The sequence below is a fragment of the Peromyscus californicus genome, unplaced genomic scaffold, assembly GCF_007827085.1.
Source record: "Peromyscus californicus insignis strain IS unplaced genomic scaffold, ASM782708v3 Scaffold_14__1_contigs__length_90479793_seg_2, whole genome shotgun sequence".
NCBI classification, from domain to species: Eukaryota; Metazoa; Chordata; class Mammalia; order Rodentia; family Cricetidae; genus Peromyscus; species Peromyscus californicus.
Window position 1 is genome coordinate 74259828 of NW_026294436.1, and position 20095 is coordinate 74279922.

The window sequence follows — 20095 nt, forward strand, 5'->3', positions numbered from 1 at the left end:
AAAGTAGATTAGATTCAGGATAATAAAGAAAGATTAACAGTCAGTCATCTATAACAATCAAACTTATAGCCATGTTAGGTATGTTTGCCAAGTCAAACAGATATATTTTAAATAGATAGATGGTCTTCAAATACATCAGAGACCTACAGACTATGGCACTTAAAAAGTTTTAATAACATAAGGATTTTTATGACAGTGAAACACACCTGCTCCTGGCAGTACCAATTTACTTCAAAAGAGGATGACAGGCATCAAAGAACCTCCAGATGCAGTTTGCTCTCATTGTGGCAAAGTTAGCCACTAGGCAAAGAAACTGCCCTTGCCTTGACTATTGACAGTATACTGTCCAAATTGGACAAGCAGGGCACAAAATAAGGTAATTGCCAGACTTTGCCAGGATAAGGTAGTACAGTCCTTCAAAATTCCTGCTTCACAGAAAAGTCTGTCAGATATTCTAAGCTTATAAGCTGAAAATGGATGCCCCAATGTTGCAGAGGAACCTTGGGGTGACTGTCCAGGCAGCCAGATATCTCTGTCATTTCTGAGTTTTGGAAGTTGCTTGCTCTGCACTTCCTGTTTAATCAGGTAATATTATATCTTTCTCAGGTCTCTGATGGAGTTGAAGATGAGATAGTTATAGTTACAGTTTTCCATAGTTATAATAGAAAGTAAATCAGGTACAAAACTTTAGACTCACCAAGATAGGATAGATAATTGAATATTTTCTTTCAATTTGCCAAATACTAATGGACTGCCATTGTGAATGTATTTTTTACTTGATAATTGTTCTTATTGAATATAGTTTTACTATGTTAGAGTTAAAACCCTTCCTTTTTATTTAGACAAAAAAGGGGAAATGTGGTAGGAGGTTTGTTTGTGTTGCTGCTCTGAGACTGCCAATGAACTCAGACTTTGGTTTGAAGGGTGGAGTCTACACTAAGTTGGCTGGAGTGGACCATAGAGTTTTCTGGTAGACTGAGAGGAAATTAGAGGGACACACGGGAGGAAGGCGGAGAGGCCTAAGGAGATGAGTAGTCTTTTCCCAGAAGGGAAGGTAGAGAAGAGAGTAAGTGATTGTTTCTCCATGCCTCTGTGGATCTCTAAGGTTTATTTCCCTAATATTTAACTCCTGAGATTTATTTTTTAATAAGCAATAAAAGAAGTTGCAATAATTATTAGTTGCTTGAAAAAGAAAGTTTAGTTTCTCTAAGAGTGTAACTCCCGATGCGTTAGCTACACTCCAGCAGAAGACCATTCATCAAGAATATTCAGGCATCATAAATATGCCTTGATGAGGGGAAAGAATACAAAGTTGAATGGAAAGGGAAGAGGGCACAGATCTGGGAAGAGTTAGGGAAGGAATGGAGAATATGATCAAAATATATTGTACAAAATTCTCAAAGAACTAACTAAAGTAAGAACTCTAAGTTCTTACAGACATGTGTGGATCAATGTTTCTAGAAGATTCACTTATCACCACACAAAATCCCAAGCAACCAGACAGTCATTCAACAGGAAAAGAATAAACAATAGGAGGTACACTTTGCAGTGGAATATACATACCACTTAGGTGGCCCATGCCATAGCATGACTGGATCGTAAATCCATCCTGTCAGATGAGAGAAGCCAGAGTCTAGTTGCTAGACCAAAAGACACATACATAAAATCCCAATCATGTGATGCTACAAAAAAAGGTGAATCCGTATAAAGAGAAGGCACATCAAGGGCTTCCAGAAGTTGGGAAATGTTTCATAGTTACTGGTTGTGTTTATGGTTAATACTTACTCTAATTTTGGAAGTCTATTGAAAACAATGAGAACAAGAAATCAAACAATTGATATAAACACTAGAAATGGAGAGACACAACTGTCTTTAGTGAAAAATCCAAGGAGTTTAAAAAGAGGGAAACCATTAATACTTATAAAAACCATTTGATGGAATATATAAATACAAATTCAGCCATCAGAATCTGTAAGTTTTTCCTTTGCTGGTAACATATACCAAAAAGGAAAAGAAGAAAATGTTTCTTTTTAAATGACAATGTAAACTAAAATAAGAAAGTCATAGGATTCATGAAATCTGTGGGTCTTATAAAAGGAGACAACAATAGGATAAATGAATATAAAAACAATCTCCTTAATGTAAGAATGTATACATATATTCATTTGTAACATGTATACACCGACATGTGTGCATATGTATAAGGCCACTTCTGGGAGAATGCTATTACTACTTTATTTCATGTAAAAATTGTCTTAGCAATACCTTACGTGATTAAAGTGTATTATAATAATATAATATGTTCTGAATTTTATGTAATTTTAAAAGTTATATGAAATGAAACTATCTGAAGCAAATTTAAAAGGATCATTCATTCAAACCAAGTATTGGGATATTTTACAAGGCTACTGAAATATAATGTAAGGATACATAAGTCTATAAAAGTAGATCAGTAGAACCTGGGGGGAGTCATAAAAGAGGTGATACATATGTGAGAATTTGACATATGACCAGAATGCAATTCGATCAAGAAGGAAAAAAGAAAGAAAGAAAAAGAAAAAAAGATTAACAACATCAGCTCGGGACTGGACGTCTATCCTGAGAGAGTCAGAACAGTTAATTTATCTCAGGTTAGATACCAAACAAAAACAAGCAAGTGGGCTAGAGCAGTGGCTCTCAACCTTCCTTCCTAACACTGTGACCCTTTAATACAGTTCCTCATGTTGTGGTGACCCCCAACCATAACATTATTTGCATTGCTTCTTCATAACTGTAATTTTGTTACTGTCATAGATCATAATTTAAATATATGATATGTAGGCTATCTGATAAGTGACCTCTGTGAAAGGGTCATTTGACCCCCAAATGGGTCATGACTCAGAACCACTGGGTTAAAGTGATAACTATAAAGATACTATTGGTATTAACTGGGATGTCTGGGGAAGCCCCAGATGGGTGCTAATAAATAACTGTTGCATACCAGAAGACAGTATAAATAAGGAACTAAAACAAGTGGTGGGTTCAGAAGGCGTGTTTGCAAGATGTATGACAGATCAGGATTTAAAAGCTATAATTACAGGAAGAGCACTTTACAAATTAACAAGAAACTGACAACCTAACAAAGAGATGAGCAACAAATATAAATAGACAATTCATAGACACGGAAAACCAAATGGCCAACACATATGCATAAGTGTTTTCCACATTTACTAACAGGAAATGGAAACTGAAGTAACAAAACACAGCATCACTTCAGATCCATCAGAGTGACAAAAAATAGCCGTGAGAGTAACAGCACTGTTGGGGGGCTTGTGAGACTCTGTCTTGGGAACTGCTGATAGAAGCACGAACTCATTAAGAGGAAGAAACATAAACATTCAGAACCCACAACCCCTCTCCTGGATACATAGGAGAACACCCAAGAGCAGATGTGAGTCCAGATGTGGACTGCAGCACTCAGCACCAACAAAGATGTATACACAGAGGGAACCCTCCAAACATCCCTGCTGACTCGGGATTTACAGAAGAGCCAGAAGATAAGATAAAATGTCATCCTCAAGACTCCATACCATCACCACAAACATCACCTCACAACAACTCTGGTTTCCTGCAGAAGGCCCCACAAGACCAGCTCTGACAACATTCAGTGATGGAGGGGGTGGCTCATGAGGCCCTCTATTGGCTGTTGATAGAGGCTCGGAGAGAAGTCACTGTCTTCAGTTGCACACCCAATGCTGACCCCACGAGTGTCAATGGATAGCTCTCCAAGGCCACACACTGCCCTGGTTAAACTCAGTGTGTCACAAAACAAAATGAGTGGATGTGAACCTGAAATAAATATTTGTGTGTATGTGTGAGGGGACAAAGATAGTAGGGAGATAGGAGGGGGAGGAGGGGTGAGAGTGATCAGCACAGGTGTTAGTGAGTGTTTCTATTGCTGCGATGAAACACTGTGACCAAAAGCCACTTGGGGAAGAAAGGGTCTATTTTGCTTACTCTTCCATATTACAGTTCATCACTGAAGGAAGTCAGGACAGAAGGTCAAACAGGGCAGGAACCTGGAGGCAGGAGCTGATGCAGAGGCCATGGAAGAGTGTTGCTTACTGGCTTCATCTCCAAGGCTTACTCAGCCTGCTTTCTTGTACACTCAGGACCACCAGCCCAGAGATAGCCCCTCCCACAAGGGACCCTCCCACATCAATCACTAATTAAAACTGCTCTACAGGCTTTCCTAGAGCCAGATCTTATGGACGAATCTTCTCAATTCAGGTTCATCCTCTCAGTTGACTCTAGCTTATGTCAAGTTGACATAAAACTACCCAGCATGGCATGCATAGAAGTAATTTAAATTTTTAATTAAAAAGCAGTATAAAAGGAAATTATGTTTAATAAGCTTTTGCTTTTCCACAGAAATGATAAAAACACATACTTGTTTGTGTGATTATAAACATACATATATACTGCATGTAGAGGTGTGAGATGTGGACTGGTAACCATCTGAAAAGATCCAGAAGGATGAATATAAGACTATTCATGAAGGTGTAATGTTAGTTAAAATGACTGCAGTAGAAGAGGAAAAGAGCTTCTGGAGAGATGGCTCCATGGTTAGGAGCACTGGCTAGCCTCTAGAGGACACAGGTTTGGTTCCCAGCATCTACACGTGGCTTGCATCCATTTGTAACTCCAGCCCCAAGGTCTCCACTGCCTTCTTTTGGCCTCCGTGGGTACTACATATGCATGTATATCTATGCAGGCAAAACACTCATGCACATAAAATAAAAATAAATAAACCTTTTTTTTTTTTAAAGATGAAAATACAAGTGAGAGAAGAGAGGGAGTTAGGAACAAAGGAGGAACGAGAAAGAACATTATTCACACCCAGAGCATTATAGAACTCCCGCATACATAAAAGTGTAAGCGTCTGTATGCAGCTTCCAGCCTGCAAAGTGGTGAAAAAGGACCTCGATTGCTGAGTGTGCATCAAGCACCGTATGTACTCATTTCTCCATCCTCTCCCACCATGCTACAAGGTTCAAACTGTTATTATCTTCATTTAGTCAACGATAAAACTAAGAGATGAGGTAACCTTTCCAAAATTACAATAATTCAGCTTCAGGTCTTGAATTTGAACTCAGATTGGATAAACCTGAAATCCTGGCCCATAACTGCTAGACATATTGCCTCTCAGCAAATACGTAGGACATTGTGTTGATCCAAATACACACATTGCAATGTGATACATGTATACCGATTCTGTTCCAGGAAAAAATATAAGTCATATGTATATATTTGAGCAAAAAGAAAAATGTATGCATGCAACTTTCAATCTGTATGCTCCAATTTAGAGGGTGAGGATACATGCAAAGACAATAATGGGTGATTCGGATGTCTTTCATTTGTTTGTTTGGTTTTGAGGTAGGGACTCACGAAGCCCAATCTGGTCTTGAACTCACTATGTAGGCAAGGATGACCTTGAACTTCTGATCCTCCTGTCTCTACCTTCTAAGTGCTGGGTACAGGCATGCATCACTATGCTTATTTGTGAGCTTCTAGAACTTCAACCCAGGGCTCTGTTCATGCTATATGAGTACTCTGCCAACTGAGCCACACCCTGGTCCCTGACGCTTTGTTTTTAATGTGTCCCTGAATCATATTTGAAAAGAAATCTAGTCTCAAAATTTTTGAAAAAATAATACTAACAAGGCACTGAGGCTTTCCTTTCCTTGGACAGGCTCTGGTGTTTGAGTATTGCTCTCTGAGTGGAAATGTCAGGCACACAACCCCTCCTGAAGGAGATGCCATTCAGCTCAGGAGGGTTTTGACAAGTTGGAGGAAGAACACGACACGAAGCGTAGAAACTGCCAGGCATCTTCGAGCATAGTGCCTCTGGAATATGGGACAGGGCAAGCATGTCTGCGTGAGAGCAGGGCTGTGATCTAGGAGGGTGTGTGGGCCTGGACAGACTTGAAATGCCAGGAACAGGAACATATCAACCACGTGAGGGGATGGGGCTCCTGTGATGCTAAGCTTCATGTCCCAAACACTCCCAGAGTGGCCCTGACTCTTACAATACCTTCTTTCTAGTCCTAGTCTCATGGCCCTCACTCAACCACACAAGCCTGTCCAGAGAATGCCAGAGTCTCAGTGTGACGCCTAGTGGTTCCAGTGAGCTCCCAAGTGTCAGAGCAGGTCCATTCCTGATAGAGCACTTGTCCTGTTTGGGTCCCTATACCCGCCTGAAGGTGATCATTCCACTTATTTTCCAGAAGCAAAATAAATTCCCCATCCAAGAGGGCGACCAAGAAGGGAAATCCCCTGACCTCTGTGGGTCCTGGTGGTAAGAATATTGCATGCTTTCAAGTGCAGTCGTGGGAAGACACAGAAAACAAGCGCAGTGTAAAACAGGAGGCAATATCCAAGATGGCAGTCACCAGCATGTGAGAATTGGCACTGCGCTGAGCCATCTCACTTCCATTTTTTTCACTTGTAAAAAGCTAAATGTTTTGTTATCAAATAAATCATTTTTTTTAAAGATTTACAATACTCTAGTATCATTTCTGGTTTTGGTGAAAACAGACCTCAAACCAAATTTAAGAATTTGTCACTTATTAAAAGATGCTCTCTGGTTGATGGGTGTGAGTTGTGACAGTCTTAGGATGCCCAGTCTGTGCGTGGCATGGCCAGGCTTGCTAACTAGGGCATGCAGCCATTGACCATGATTGTCTTGTGCTCAACTTAAATGGACTCATCTCTACCCATTGTCTAACTGCTTCAACAGAGCTCCACTCAAACTATAAAAATACTGAGGTTGACATATTTATAGCCAGGGGACAGATTTCAAAGATGATTCATTGATGGTTCACTGGACTGGCATATTCAAGCTTCCTGAGTTTGGGTAAAATAGTGGGGTCTGCTTTGTCAAAAGAGGTGGGCAGGGAGGTGTCTGCAGTTGCAAGCTGGCTAGTGCCTAGAGAGCTTACAGAGTTCCAAGAAGAAATTCTTTCCTATAATAAAGTGGGAGATTAAAAAAAAAAAAAAACTACTAAGCCACAGAGAAAGTGGCTAAAATTAAGGATCGATTTAGGGGAAGGGATTTGCAACATTGCTTCACAGGAGCAGGATCTCCTTTGAAACCCAAAGTGCCCGTTGAAGGGACCCCACCCACAGTCTCCAAGTCCATAGGTTGCACAAAGCTGTGTATTAACTGCCATACTGTTTGTACTCACATGGGCATTGCATAATTCAGCTGTGTCCCCTTCAATCTTTAGTAATTCCTTTCCTTCCACACGATCCTGCCCCACTAATAAAGTCACCCACAGACCCACAGTCCCTAGAGAGGAAGGGTGAAGACAGAAGTCCGTCATTGACTATCTACAAGTCTCAAAAACCAAAGTTCTCCCACAAATGTTAAAGCTGAAGGGAGAATGTGTGAACTCTGGAGTTTTCATATGGTCTTTCCCACTGCATAAAAGATAAAGGTGACACAGGTAAGAAAAGAGAAAAATTAAGAGGAGAGATATCAAATGCTCCTATGTCCTTGGGAAGGGACCCTGAACCATCCAATCCTGGGTCATGTTGGGTATGAGGAGGTCCACAGCCTCCAGACAGGTTAGCAGGGTGGGGATGCCTCTGACTGCAACTTCCTCCAATGCATCTCAGCAATGAAGTGGGATTCTTACAAATGCCCTCTGCCCTGCCCACAAGGTAGTAGTTGAATATCAATGCCAACTGAAGATATCCAGCCCAAAGGGGTCTGGGACCATGTCAGAAAACACCCTATGGAACCTGTGTGGCAAGAAGACAGCCACACATTTCTCTAGTCTCGTGAGAGATGCTCAGAAATTACTAAACAGACTTAAAGAGTACTGACATGTAAGGCAAGGCAGACAGAGCAATATGGGAGGACTCGGTGACTAAAGATATCACAGCAGATGACAAATAAAAAAACTGTAAAAAAATATTTCTTAATATCTAATATGCAACTATCATCCCCTAATGAAAGCCCATGGTTATGCTTGTTTCAAAATGTTGGATCGCCGAAAATGAAAAAAAAATGTTTTTCTGGCAATATTGAAAAAGTGCTGATCGCAACCAAAGACAAGAATTAGGCAGAGCAGTGCATTTAGAAAATGAGGTCCTGAGGTCCTCCCTGCACATCACATTTAAATCAGAGATCCTCCACTCCCAGTGAGACTGAGAGTGTATGATGGGAGCTTAGCATAAAGTAGAAAGTGAACCTTCTAGAATTCACACATCCCAAAGAGGACTGTGCTTCAACTATCACACTGAGGACCCTCTGGGTTTCAAAAGCTATGAAGGTGAAAATATTCTGGGCACCCTTGTTTTGAAGCTGGCTTCTGAGGTAGTTCATGGCCCCACAAGAAAACTAGAGTTATCACCAGTGCACGGCCAATTTACAGACCATTTGAGAAAAGAGTCCAAATGTTTCTGTAGTCAGACTTTATCCTTCATTCCTGACAAGGTTTCTAAGCTGGACAAACTATGCACTGGGTTTGATTCCAAACATTGCTCACAGAGTTCACAACACATAATGTCTTTAAAGCATTATCCCATAGCAGGGCAGACTAGAAGAGGGACTATCTGGAGGGATATTCTAACACTGAAGATATTTCAAAAGTTTATGTAGAAACTTATTACTCTAAAAGTTTCCTAAGAATACACACATATGCATATATAAAAAAAGGTTTAAATGGAGTTACCCTATAATGGGGTAGCAATAACCCTACTGGACATTACAAGCTAACAAAAAGCCTAGTGCCAGGCATGGGTTACCTTTTTTGCAGTCATTAGCCAGTGAGTACCCACAGACATCCCCAACATTAGAAACTACTGCCAATTCACTTGGTTACCCACCAAACTTGACCCTATTGTTAAAGACACCACATATTGAGTCACAGAACATGGAGAAACCAAGCTGGGACTGACCTGGAAGCCTCATCTCTACCAACTAGCTTTCACAGTGTTGAAAGGTACTGTGAATGCTACAAGAGGAGAAAAGTCATCATGAATCTTACTAGCTGTGCACCCTGTGAGCTATGATAACAAGATAGACTCCTGTGCAACTGAGGTACAAACGTCATTGGGGTAACCAACCACTTTCCAATCAGATTTAAGGCCTGATCCACAAGTTGGAAATCATACCTGGAACTGTTATTGGGTTCATGAGCCTATGGCCAGAAAGTCCATGACTCTAAGGGAAAAATGACTACTATTTATAAGTCTGCAGATGGATATAATACTAAACTGAATTCCAATGACTTCTAATTCTATCCAGAGATTACTGCATCTATCAACCATCATTGGAGAGGCATTTATTTGCAATAGATGGTGATTAACACAGAGATAAACTGGTCAAGGTATAGAGAATGAGAGACTTTGGAGTGCTCAGTCCTGAATGGGATATCTATATGGTACTCCAAGGCTCAGGGACCACTGTGGAAGAGGGAACCAAAATACCATAAGAGTCAGAGCTGATGGATAGTTACAAGGAAGCAATCTATTCTGCCTCCTTTTATCTGACACCCTGACATCATGCAAGCAAGGTAACTTCTATCTGTATCATCAACTGGATAGAGTGGGTTTCCATCCAGCCTAGAAGGGTCCTCTGTCTGTCTCTTTGTCTCTGTCTCTCTTACTTCCCTATGTCCCTGTAGAGAGGGTAGAGAGGGATATGCCAAATGGGCATGACTTTATCAATTTATAGAAATACTCAGCCGTGCAGTGATGGTGCATGCCTTTAATCCCAGCATTCAGGAGGCAGAGGCAGGTAGATCTCTGTGAGTTCGAGGCCAGTCTGGGCTACAGAGTGAGTTCCAGGAAAGCCTCCAAAGCTACACAGAGAAAACATGTCTTAAAAAACCAAAAAAAAAAGAAAGAAAAAGAAAAAAGAATAAGAAAAAGAAAAGAGAAAAGAAATACTTCCTGGCAGGCTTGACTTTCTATACACAGAGAGGTGAGAATCGGCAGTGATGCAGGACAGATGTAGTTTCTCAACTCACTTCATATTTGAATGAATATGCTAAACAATCCACTTATTTGGGGCAAGTTCATTGAATTTCATCAGTAATATGTTCCATTTTTATTAGTTATACGTTCTCAAGATAACTACCCTCTTGATGGGACAGTGTTTTCCATTGTTAATGATTGACTTCTCTCTATTAATTTAAATTAAACATGTAATTGCCATTGGCACAGTCTAAGAGTCTTCTAAGTAGATTTGTGAGATATTTTGGAAGCCAGAAGTTTCCTGACACCATTCAACAAAAAAGGAGCATAAGCAAAGAAAACTACATGCCAGAATCTCCCATGCCTCTCTCTCTCTCTCTCTCTCTCTCTCTCTCTCTCTCTCTCTCTCTCTCTCTCTCTCCTCTCTCTCATATATATATATATATATATATATATATATATATATATATATATACCTCAGCTAATTTTTTTCCATCAACATATAAAACAGAAAGATCCTTCACAAGCATCTGGAGTTAATACTAAGCACAGGCTTTTTGAAGATTCAAAATTCAACTGATATACTTGACCAGACTGACAAATTATAGGATACAAAATATATCACATAGTCATAAGAATGGTGTTGGGGGAAAAATAAGATCTTCCCATAACTAATCTCTTAACAAACTCAGGGGTAGACCAGGATGTTTTAATCTAGTAGAGGATATCTTCATAAACCTCTAACTAACACCATGTTTGATGATAAAGGCTAGAGATCCATTCCTGCTAAGAACAGAACGAGGCAGGGATGTTTATTCACCACACTCCTGTTCCACACGGCACTGAAACCCTTCACCAGTGCAATAGGGTAAGCGAAAACATGACAGCTGCACCCTGGGAAAGAAGAGACAGAAATGTCACTGTGAAGTGACATGTTCTATACTAAAAATAACCTAAATCACTTCTCAAAAGAAGCTCCTAGGAGTTAAGAAATAGAGAAGGTCATTAGGGCCATGTCAGCCGGTCTATGAAGATCAACCCAACACATTCGAGTGTTAGCAATGAACATGGAGGTGGAAACTTCAGGAAACCATTTACAATAGCTCTGAAAGGTGGCATGTTTGGGTGTGAATCTAACAAGTGAAATGTGCAGAATTTGTAGGAGGGACCCAGCAAATGCGGATGACAAAAGAGCTAACTGTGTGAAGGGGAAGGCTTGACATTGCTAAGATGTCATTTCTCCACGGACTGATGATGTGAGTCAACTAACTCCTCCACCCCACAGGGTATGTGTAAATAACACAAGTCGATTTGAAAACTTACATGGGGAATGGCTGCGGAGATGGCTCAGTGGTCAAAGCATGTACAGCACAAACGTGAAGGAGAACAGGAGATCAGATCCCAGAAGCCATTCAACGCCAGGTGGGCCTAGCAGCCTGTCTATAACCCCAACCTCCTATGAAGTTGGAATCCCCAGAGCAAGTTTGCTAGCAAGACTAGGCCAATCAGCAAGCTCCAGAGTTGATTGAGAGACCCTGCCTCAGCGCACAAGGTGGAAGGGCAATAGAGGATGATTCCCAACATCACCCATGGTGTTGCCCATGCACACTCATAAGTGTGCAAAGCATGCATGTGCACACCTACACCACACACACATAAACATTTGCACCACACATACACATACACAAAGAGGAAAGGTACAAGTAAAACTTATATGGAATGGCAAATAACTTGAAAACTAATTCTGAAAAGAAGAATAATTTAAAATACTCGCATTACATGATCCTATAGCTAATTCTAAAGTTGAATTAAGCAAGAGAATATGGTATCATAGAAATTATGCAGAGAGCTAACAGGGCACAGTAGCCTAAAAATATCTCTCAGAAGAATGGCAAATGGATTTGTAGTGCAAAAGAAATTCTGTGGATGAATGTGCATGTGTGTGTGTGTGTGTGTGTGTTTATGTGTGTGTATTGTGTGCATAAATGTTTATCTGTAGTTTATCTCTACTACGAAAATTAACTCAAAGTAGTTCATGGACCCAAATGTAAAATACAAAATTAAAATACAAGTATTCTATGAACACTAATGAAAACTTTTATAACTTTGAATTAGGAAAAGAATTTGAATAACACAGTAATGACATGACCCACAAAAAGAAAAAAAAAACATATCAACTGTACTTCACCAAAATTATAACAGTTTTTCCTATGATAGATGGTTAAGAGCATATGGCAACCAATGAAAATTATCTGTGCACCACAGATCAGAGGGATTACTTGCATTTTTAACATTATAAGAACTCTCAAAACCATCAATAAAAACTTGACAAATATCCAGAGGTTTTTTTTTTTTTTTTTTTAATGGGCAAAGATTTGAATAGGCATTTCCAGAAAAAAAGATATTCAGGCAAATAAGCATACGAGATGACGAGCAAGTCACACCCTTGTCGATGTTTGTTTCTGGGGGCAGGGGTATTTTGTCCCTTAGCTAATCTGATATGAGTGGCACTTGCAAGCAGCTGAGTGATACACACATGTGCGCACACACACACACACAGTTAAAAATAATATAGATTTTTGAAATTTCCAGAGATGGTTGTGTGTATTGGTAATCCAAGAGCTAGAGGGGTAGAGACAGGTAGACCTCTGGATCTTGCTCACTAGCCAGCCTCACCGACTTGGTGAGTTCAAGGCCAGTGTCTGAAAAAGGGTCAGGATGGATGGCACTGGGGAAAGACACCCGAGACTGTCATCTGGCCTTTGCAAACACACATCTCTCTCAAACACGTGCACACAAAGACTTTGTCATAGACAATGTGACTGATACAAAATCAACACGTTACATTTCACAATCACCAGTTGTTAATCTGTCTGAGATATTCAGCCCTGCTCTTACAGCTCCCTATTTTTCTCCTGCACCTATAAACTGCAGTTCCCTCAGCCTACATGAGGAAAACATCAAGCTGCTAGATTGAAATGATCAGAAAGTCTGTGACATGAGCCTCAAACTCTGTACCTGTCAGAGGCAGTTGATGGCCTCTGAGGAGCAGTGGGGCAGAGTGCCAGCTGTTGTCACTGCCCACTTAAGATACAATCCCAGAAGTGTGCTTGCTCGATAGTTGTCCAGCTCTGTGTCATATCACCCCCAAGAAAAGATAGCCCAGAGCACAGCCAGGGCCTCACTGCAAGAATTCCTTCCCTGATGAGTAGTATGGAATGTCTACTCTCTCCTCTGTACCAACAACAAATTAAAATACAATACTGCCCAAGTTAGACCTCAGGAACCAATGAGCTCATTGGCTTATTTATAGGTCACAGAAGAGGGGCTGCCTAAAAGAGCATGGATGACCCCAAAGCAGCTACACTGGGAAGTCTTCACCTAGCATGGCTGATGGCTTGCCCTTAGCCACAGAGATGGAGGCTCAACTTCCCCACCCTATGTACATACTCTAGCACTTTCTGTGAACTCGTATGTAACAGGCACAATTGCATACAAATGGCTGGAAAGAGCACTGAAATCCCAAATGAGGGTCTGGGGACACTCCCTACTCCCTCATATGAAGCGGTGTCAACAGTCAAAAAGCCTGAGAGTGGATGATCGCTCATGAGCAGGCACTAATGAAAATGGCAGCTGTTTTGCTTGGAGGATAGTGATCACAACAGGAATTGTAAAATAAGAAACAAATGAACGGACATGGACACTCTCACCCTCCTTAGGTGAAGAGGACCATGACTTCAGACACTTGACTATTTCTGAATCCTTGACTTGGGCTGAACCCAGTTACACTGTACTGTCTTCATGTGTGATGGGTGGGCCTCTGTGAATGGTGTAACACAAAGTTAGTGTTAATTAGTGATCAAGTTTAAGACTCCTGTTAACACGTGAGAGCAGGAGATGAATCAAATACTTCTGGGTAAAAATCAGAGAGGATCATGAAGCCATTAAACAAATTCTCCAATGTGCTAAGTTTCACTGCTTCCCAACCCAACCATCTGCTTCAACAATTATTGCTTCATTTCTGCATTTATTTACCCCATGCAGAAGATGAAGTATAGCCTCCATTTCCTCAACAGGAATAACAAAAAACAAGCTCATAAATGTGGAGGTTTGTGGGAAAGAAAATGATACTACACAGATGCAAGATCATATTTTTAATGGCCATGCCCACATGCCAGTGATTTTTTTTTTCCCCAATTGAAAATTCTAACCACTGGGTTATTTCCTATCTGGGATGTGGGAGCCTGAGCAGCAGTGCGAGGATTGTGGTCCTGCCCAAGTGCTTTGCACGTGTGCTTAGAACAAGTAGACACGATAAATTGAATCATCAAAATACGTTACCCACAGAAATCTTTGCTTTTTGCAAGCACTGTGGAAAGATGCCATAGGAGACATTTTTAGCCCTTGAGTTTGCAGAAGGTCACTTCTGCTGCTAATATCTGCATCACCAGCTACAGCAGGGTTCCTAAGATGAGTACACAGGCTATTTGTAAACGCTGAAAGGGGAAACTGTGTAACAATAGTCAACTGAGTGCATCAAGGCCATAAGCAAATGGATTTTGCCCCTTGTCTGGAAAACAACAGGAAAAGCCTTCATTGTTTTTAATTCATGCAACCTGATTGCCTTATTCATTACATTTTGTTGTGCTTGTTTTTTGAGGCAAGGTCTCACTCTGTGGTCTAAGATGTTTTGGAACTGAATGAGCCTCCTACCTCAGTCTCCCGAGAGCTAGAATGCCAGGCTTGAACCACCTCACCTGCCTGGTGCTCCTTCTCTTATTGTACTTTAAGCTTTGCTTGACATTTTTTGTGACTTAGCTGAGCAGTATTCAGAGAACAGATATTTTATCAGCTTGTGCCATTGACTGGTCTTTAGTTCAACCAAAGAATTGGGGCTAAATAGCCCCAAATATCAGATTATCAGAACACAAAAGTTAAAGGTCCCTGAAGCTTGTATAATTTAAACATCCTAACACACACTATGTGTCGGACAACCAACACAGTGGTCTAATTCAACCTCTGCAAGCATGAGAGGTAATATCATCTTGTTTTACATATAAGATGCTAGAAATAGCACTGAGGAAGTTTTTCCAAAACCTTACCATTTACAAATGGTGGGTCTGGAATTCTAACACATAGTTGTCTGACTCAAAATACCAGACCCTCCTTCTTTTACACCCACCGCCCACAGTGGTCAACACTCACCCTTCTCACTACAACAGACATTGTGCAACTCTGCCTATGGATCTTCTGGTGTCCTATTGCTGATTGGAGAAATCAAAAGTTATCATCGGCTACCCATAGCCTCTCTTGCCGCTGAACTGTGCACGGTTACACCTACTTCCTCCAGTTGAAGATATTCCCCAATTCTGCTGCTGCTTTGTTTAGTGTGGATGAGATCAGCTCTCACTGAACAGCTGACACTGGCTTTGAACTCGTGCCCCCAACTCCCAGGTGGAAAGCTCCAGAACCACAGAGACACACTGCCTTTCTCCTTTCCCCCACAGGCCGGGACCAGTGTGAGAACTCCCTGGCTGTTGCATCATTTCTTGACTGAGATTCCAGAAGTGTGTATAACAATTCCAGATGACTCTAGCCTGACAAAGTACGAACCCCTAAAAGAGCTGCAGGGCTATTGCTAGGGACTGTCTTACTCTAGTTAGAATTTCTGCCTGGTAATGGTACCTGTGAAAGTCATATCTAAGTTGACTGAACGACTAAAGGGATAATTTAAGCTTAGCCATTTTTATATATGATATTATACATGCTATAATTTAAGCTCACCCCGAAGCTACATGTAATTATCCCAAAGTGTTTCACCTTCTGATGACTGTTGCTCAGTTACAGTTTTTCCCAGTTCCTACCCCAAGGATCCCACCACCACTTCTAACACATGTACAGCATTCTTCTTCTCTACTTAAAGTAGAGAGGGGCAGGTTCAATTAGCAAACATCTATGCCAAGTATGCCAGAGGGGAAAACCAGAGTGCCAGAATGGTGCTGTCTGGCATTGTGAAGAAGGTGACAGCGCCGGGAATGAGTCTGCGGCTCTCTTCCACTGGAGGACTTCCTCTTGTCACTCTGGACTCCAAGGACCCTTTTATCCATTCATATCTCAGTTTATTTTCACACCCCTTACACCTAAAAGACGATCAGCCCAATGGAGGACACAGTCAGCATCTCAGCCTGTCTGTTCCCCCTCAACAGAGGGAGGTCCTAACATGCTAACTTATCCAATGTTCTAGCACACAGGCTAGCACCAGGACCTTACATATGTACTGGAAACAAGTTATGCTTAGCTGAGCTGTTCCCAGGTGACACTCTTCCAAAGAAACAATAAATCAAAAGAAGAGTAACCAAAGTGGCAGTGAATTAAAAATTTGACTTTTAAAGAAACCCCTTACTAGAAAAGGCAATATAATGTAATTCCCTTATTATATAACCCTTTGACACATGCAGCTCAATCGCACTCATGAATACATTTACTGGGTGAATCGAGATTTATCTTCCGATTAACTTGGCAGCAGCCTTTGTTCAACCCTCAAAACTGACTACTACATCTAAATCTGCTCTGTGGTCAACACTAAGAGTGGAACTTGCTGGAGTTAATATCTGCACAGAGCTAAGGTTGTCATAGGCTTGGTTCACATTTGTAAGAGCATGTCAGCACACTTAGACATGAGAAGTCTTAGTCTCAAGTGACTTGTTGGCTACTCTGGACATAAACTTTGGAAATTCAAAAGGAATCCAGTGTCAGTTCCAAAGAAGTCTATTCTGTGTGGTGACACCTTCTCCTTGCCCATTGACAGATTCTAAATGTGTCTTCCCAACAGGAAGATAAGATAGATAAATAAGATTCACCCAGAAAATAGTTTAGATTCTCTCTAAATCCTGATAGTATTGCATGAATCTCTATACATGTGTGTTTTGATTACAGGATGAGCCACATGAAATCAAAGTCATAGGGTTTAAACCATCAGCATGCAGATTCAGTGTAATTTACAGATATGCATTGACAGGCCATGTATTGCCAGAATAACACATCACACAAGAAAGCCTGGAGCGATGTGCCTGCCATACAAGGCGCTCTAAATCAACCTTCGGTTTCTTCCAGCATTGCAGAATCATGGAAGGCATTTCATCCACGACCCTTCTGCTGGAGTTTAATTATATAGACTAGTCTGCAAATGAAGACCTACATCAAACACTTGCTCAGAGATCTACTCAACAGCATGCCCTACATTTTTTTTTAAACAAACGAAACTCTTGATTACAGCAAAGATACTTACGGTAGAAGTTCCTCTTCACTCGTGGGTTCATCATTTGGAGATGTTTTCATCAGGAGTTGTCATTCTTTTGATCTTTAACGCTGTTCTTCCTCCGAGGTTTCTTGTCCGTAATGTCCAAAACAGAGTCACTTGAAGTAACAAGCCATCGTCCCATACTGTTTCTTTTTTGTGTGTGAATGTTACCCTGTAGATCGATTTCCTGTCCAAAAACACTCAAAATGAACAAACGCTGCTCTGTGCAAGTGAAATGTGCTCCTCAAGTCCTCTGTTTTTGCAGTTTAGTTCAGGAAGAAAACCCTGATTAAAATGAGGAATCATATCCCAGTTGTTCCTGAGAACTTAAAAGACAGACGCTCCTTCCTTATGAATGGGCTTATCAAAGTTGCTAGTATCGTTTGCTCTTGCTAGCTTGTGTCGTCTGCTGTACTATTTACACACAAAGCATCCATGTGCCTTGTGCGGCTTCAAGTCCCACCCAATAGCCGCAGTAACACAAGCACAAACTATATTTTCAAATCGGGCTTACTGTGCTTTGAAGTACATAATGCTTTCCATTCCTGAACGGACAAAGAGATCTACATTGTCAAAGTTTATTTTTAAGCTCATGTGCTTGCTAAGTGCGGTGGCAAACAGACGTCCTGTGCCTGCCGTGCCGTGACTGGAACCTATTAACACAAACAGATGAATGGCTGGCCACGCTCCATACAGGCTTTTACTTCGTTATTTCTTTCACCTTATCTAAACTGCATCGATTATCTTTCTTTCTTTTTTTTACATTAGGAATGTTATCAGTTTTATGACCTGGGTTGTTTTCAGGGGGTTGGGATAGGGAAAAAAGGGAAGAGGGGGGAATAAGAACAAAGTTTCAATGGGCATTTGCTGAGATAAGAAAGCAATTAAAGTTAGAGTCTCCTTCTAGACTAGATCAGAGGGACGTTCAGAGACCATAAAAATGACAAAAAAAAAAAAAACTTTAAAAATATTGGAGGCTAAAACGAGAGAGAGGCGCAAAGGAGACAGTGAAGGAGGGGGAGAGCGATGCCTTGACCCTCGGCAGTAATTCTTAACATACTTTCTTACTGTGGGGAAGGCAAACTGCTCTGGTTTGTATAACCCCCTACCAGTCTGCTCAAACCACCAAAATCAGCCGGCGTGTCATCCAATACCGGACTCGACTGTGGAAACACATCGTTGCTCTGTTAAAGCCGTAACAAAACACAGCTGAGCAGGGAGCGTGAGGTGTGGGGTGACCCTGAGGTAACACAATCCGTGTTGTGGAGCTTCCAGCCCAGGTCTTGAACATCTGGGCTCAAACAGCACTATGTGGCCCTATGCATTAAATGCTGGCGGGAAGGGGCAGTCCATGCTATTGAACTCATGCAAGAGACATATACTCACTTTTGTTCACATATTTTAAAAAGTCCCTCCTGTGCGTGCACGTGTGCGCACACCAGAGCACACTCCTTTCAGCTGGGTTCTTCAGAGCTAAGAGCTAAGCTTTGCCTGAACTCTGCTCTCAGGACACTGTTTGCTAACTGACACTGATTCTTGCTAGACTTGCCTGTGTGAAGGGGACTGGGAAAGGAAATATAAGAAACAGTCATGCTAACTGGGCCAGAGTGTGACCCCTGACCTTTGTTTCATTAAGGTGCTTTTAGGCTATAATCTGATGAAGTTGCCAGCCCCTGGCACCCTGAAGAATAAACAGGATCAGGTAGTGGCTGTCTCATGAGCTTCATGGGGAAAGGCTTCTGCATCTCCACGTCAAGTAACACCTCAGTTAAACATCAGAGGAGTCGTTTGGTGCCGAAGTGCAAAAGTGAGGTGGTTTTAAATTAGCACCAAAGCATGGGCCAGTGGGTGGGAAAGTGGTACTCACTTTCTATATTAGTACAAGGGAAGGACGGCAGAGTGCTAAGGATCTTAGTGAGGATGGGCAGAAGCTTCTGGAACAAAAGTCACTCTGGGAATAACAAGTGGTTTGTAAAATATGGGACTGAGAGATAAGGACTGTATTAGTCAGGGTTCTCTAGAGGAACAGAATGATGGATTGAAGATGATAGATAGGTAGGTAGGTGGATGGATGGATGGATGGATGGATGGATGGATGGATGGATAGACAGACAGATAGATGATAGATAGATAGATAGACAGACAGACAGATAGATGATAGATAGACAGACAGACAAAGGAATTTTATTAGAATGGCTTATAGGCTTGGTCCAGCTAGTCCGACAATGGCTGTCTACCAACAGAAAGTTCAAGAATCCATTAGTTCTTCTGTCCATGAGGCTGGATGTATTAGCTGGTCTCCAGTATACACTGGAATCCCAGAGAAGTAGGCTCTAATGCCAGGGAAGGAATGAACTTGCCAGTGAGAGTAAAGGCAAGTAGGCAAGGAGCAAGAGTGTCCTTCTTCCACATCTTTTATATAGGCTGCCAGCAGAAGTGTGGCCTAGATTTAAGGTGGGTCTTCCCCTCTGAAAAGATCTGGATTAAAGGTGGGTCTTCCTAGTTCAAATTATTTAATTAAGAAAAAGTCCTCACAGGTATACCCAGCTACTTGGGGTTTAAAGATGTAATCAAGCTGACAACCAAGAATAGCCACACAAGGATGAATCTAATGTTGGTGGGAAGTTCCCCTGGTACAGAAAGGGAAATATAGTTACAGTGGGGTATTGTGAGGCCATCCCACTCATCAAGCTTCTACAGTGATGTGCTTCTAGGTGATGTGCTGAGAACACAATTTTGTGTTTAAAATACAATCATGTAATTAGGCACAAAAGCTAAAAGCAGTTTGCAATGGTTGGCAAACTTAAGGCTGGTGTCTGAACTGGGCTT

At 41.3% G+C, this 20095-nt stretch overlaps 1 protein-coding gene across 1 annotated transcript in view; it reads right to left on the reverse strand.

The window, feature by feature from the left end:
• Kcnk2 (potassium two pore domain channel subfamily K member 2) overlaps positions 1 to 17592 on the reverse strand; it is a 193815-nt gene extending 176223 nt beyond the window's left edge. The window contains exon 1 of the mRNA XM_052737982.1: positions 17255 to 17592. Coding sequence (XP_052593942.1) covers positions 17255 to 17288 — 34 coding nt within the window. The 5' untranslated portion in view covers positions 17289 to 17592. The remainder of the gene's footprint in view (positions 1 to 17254) is intronic.
• Between the last annotated feature and the right edge of the window lie 2503 nt (positions 17593 to 20095).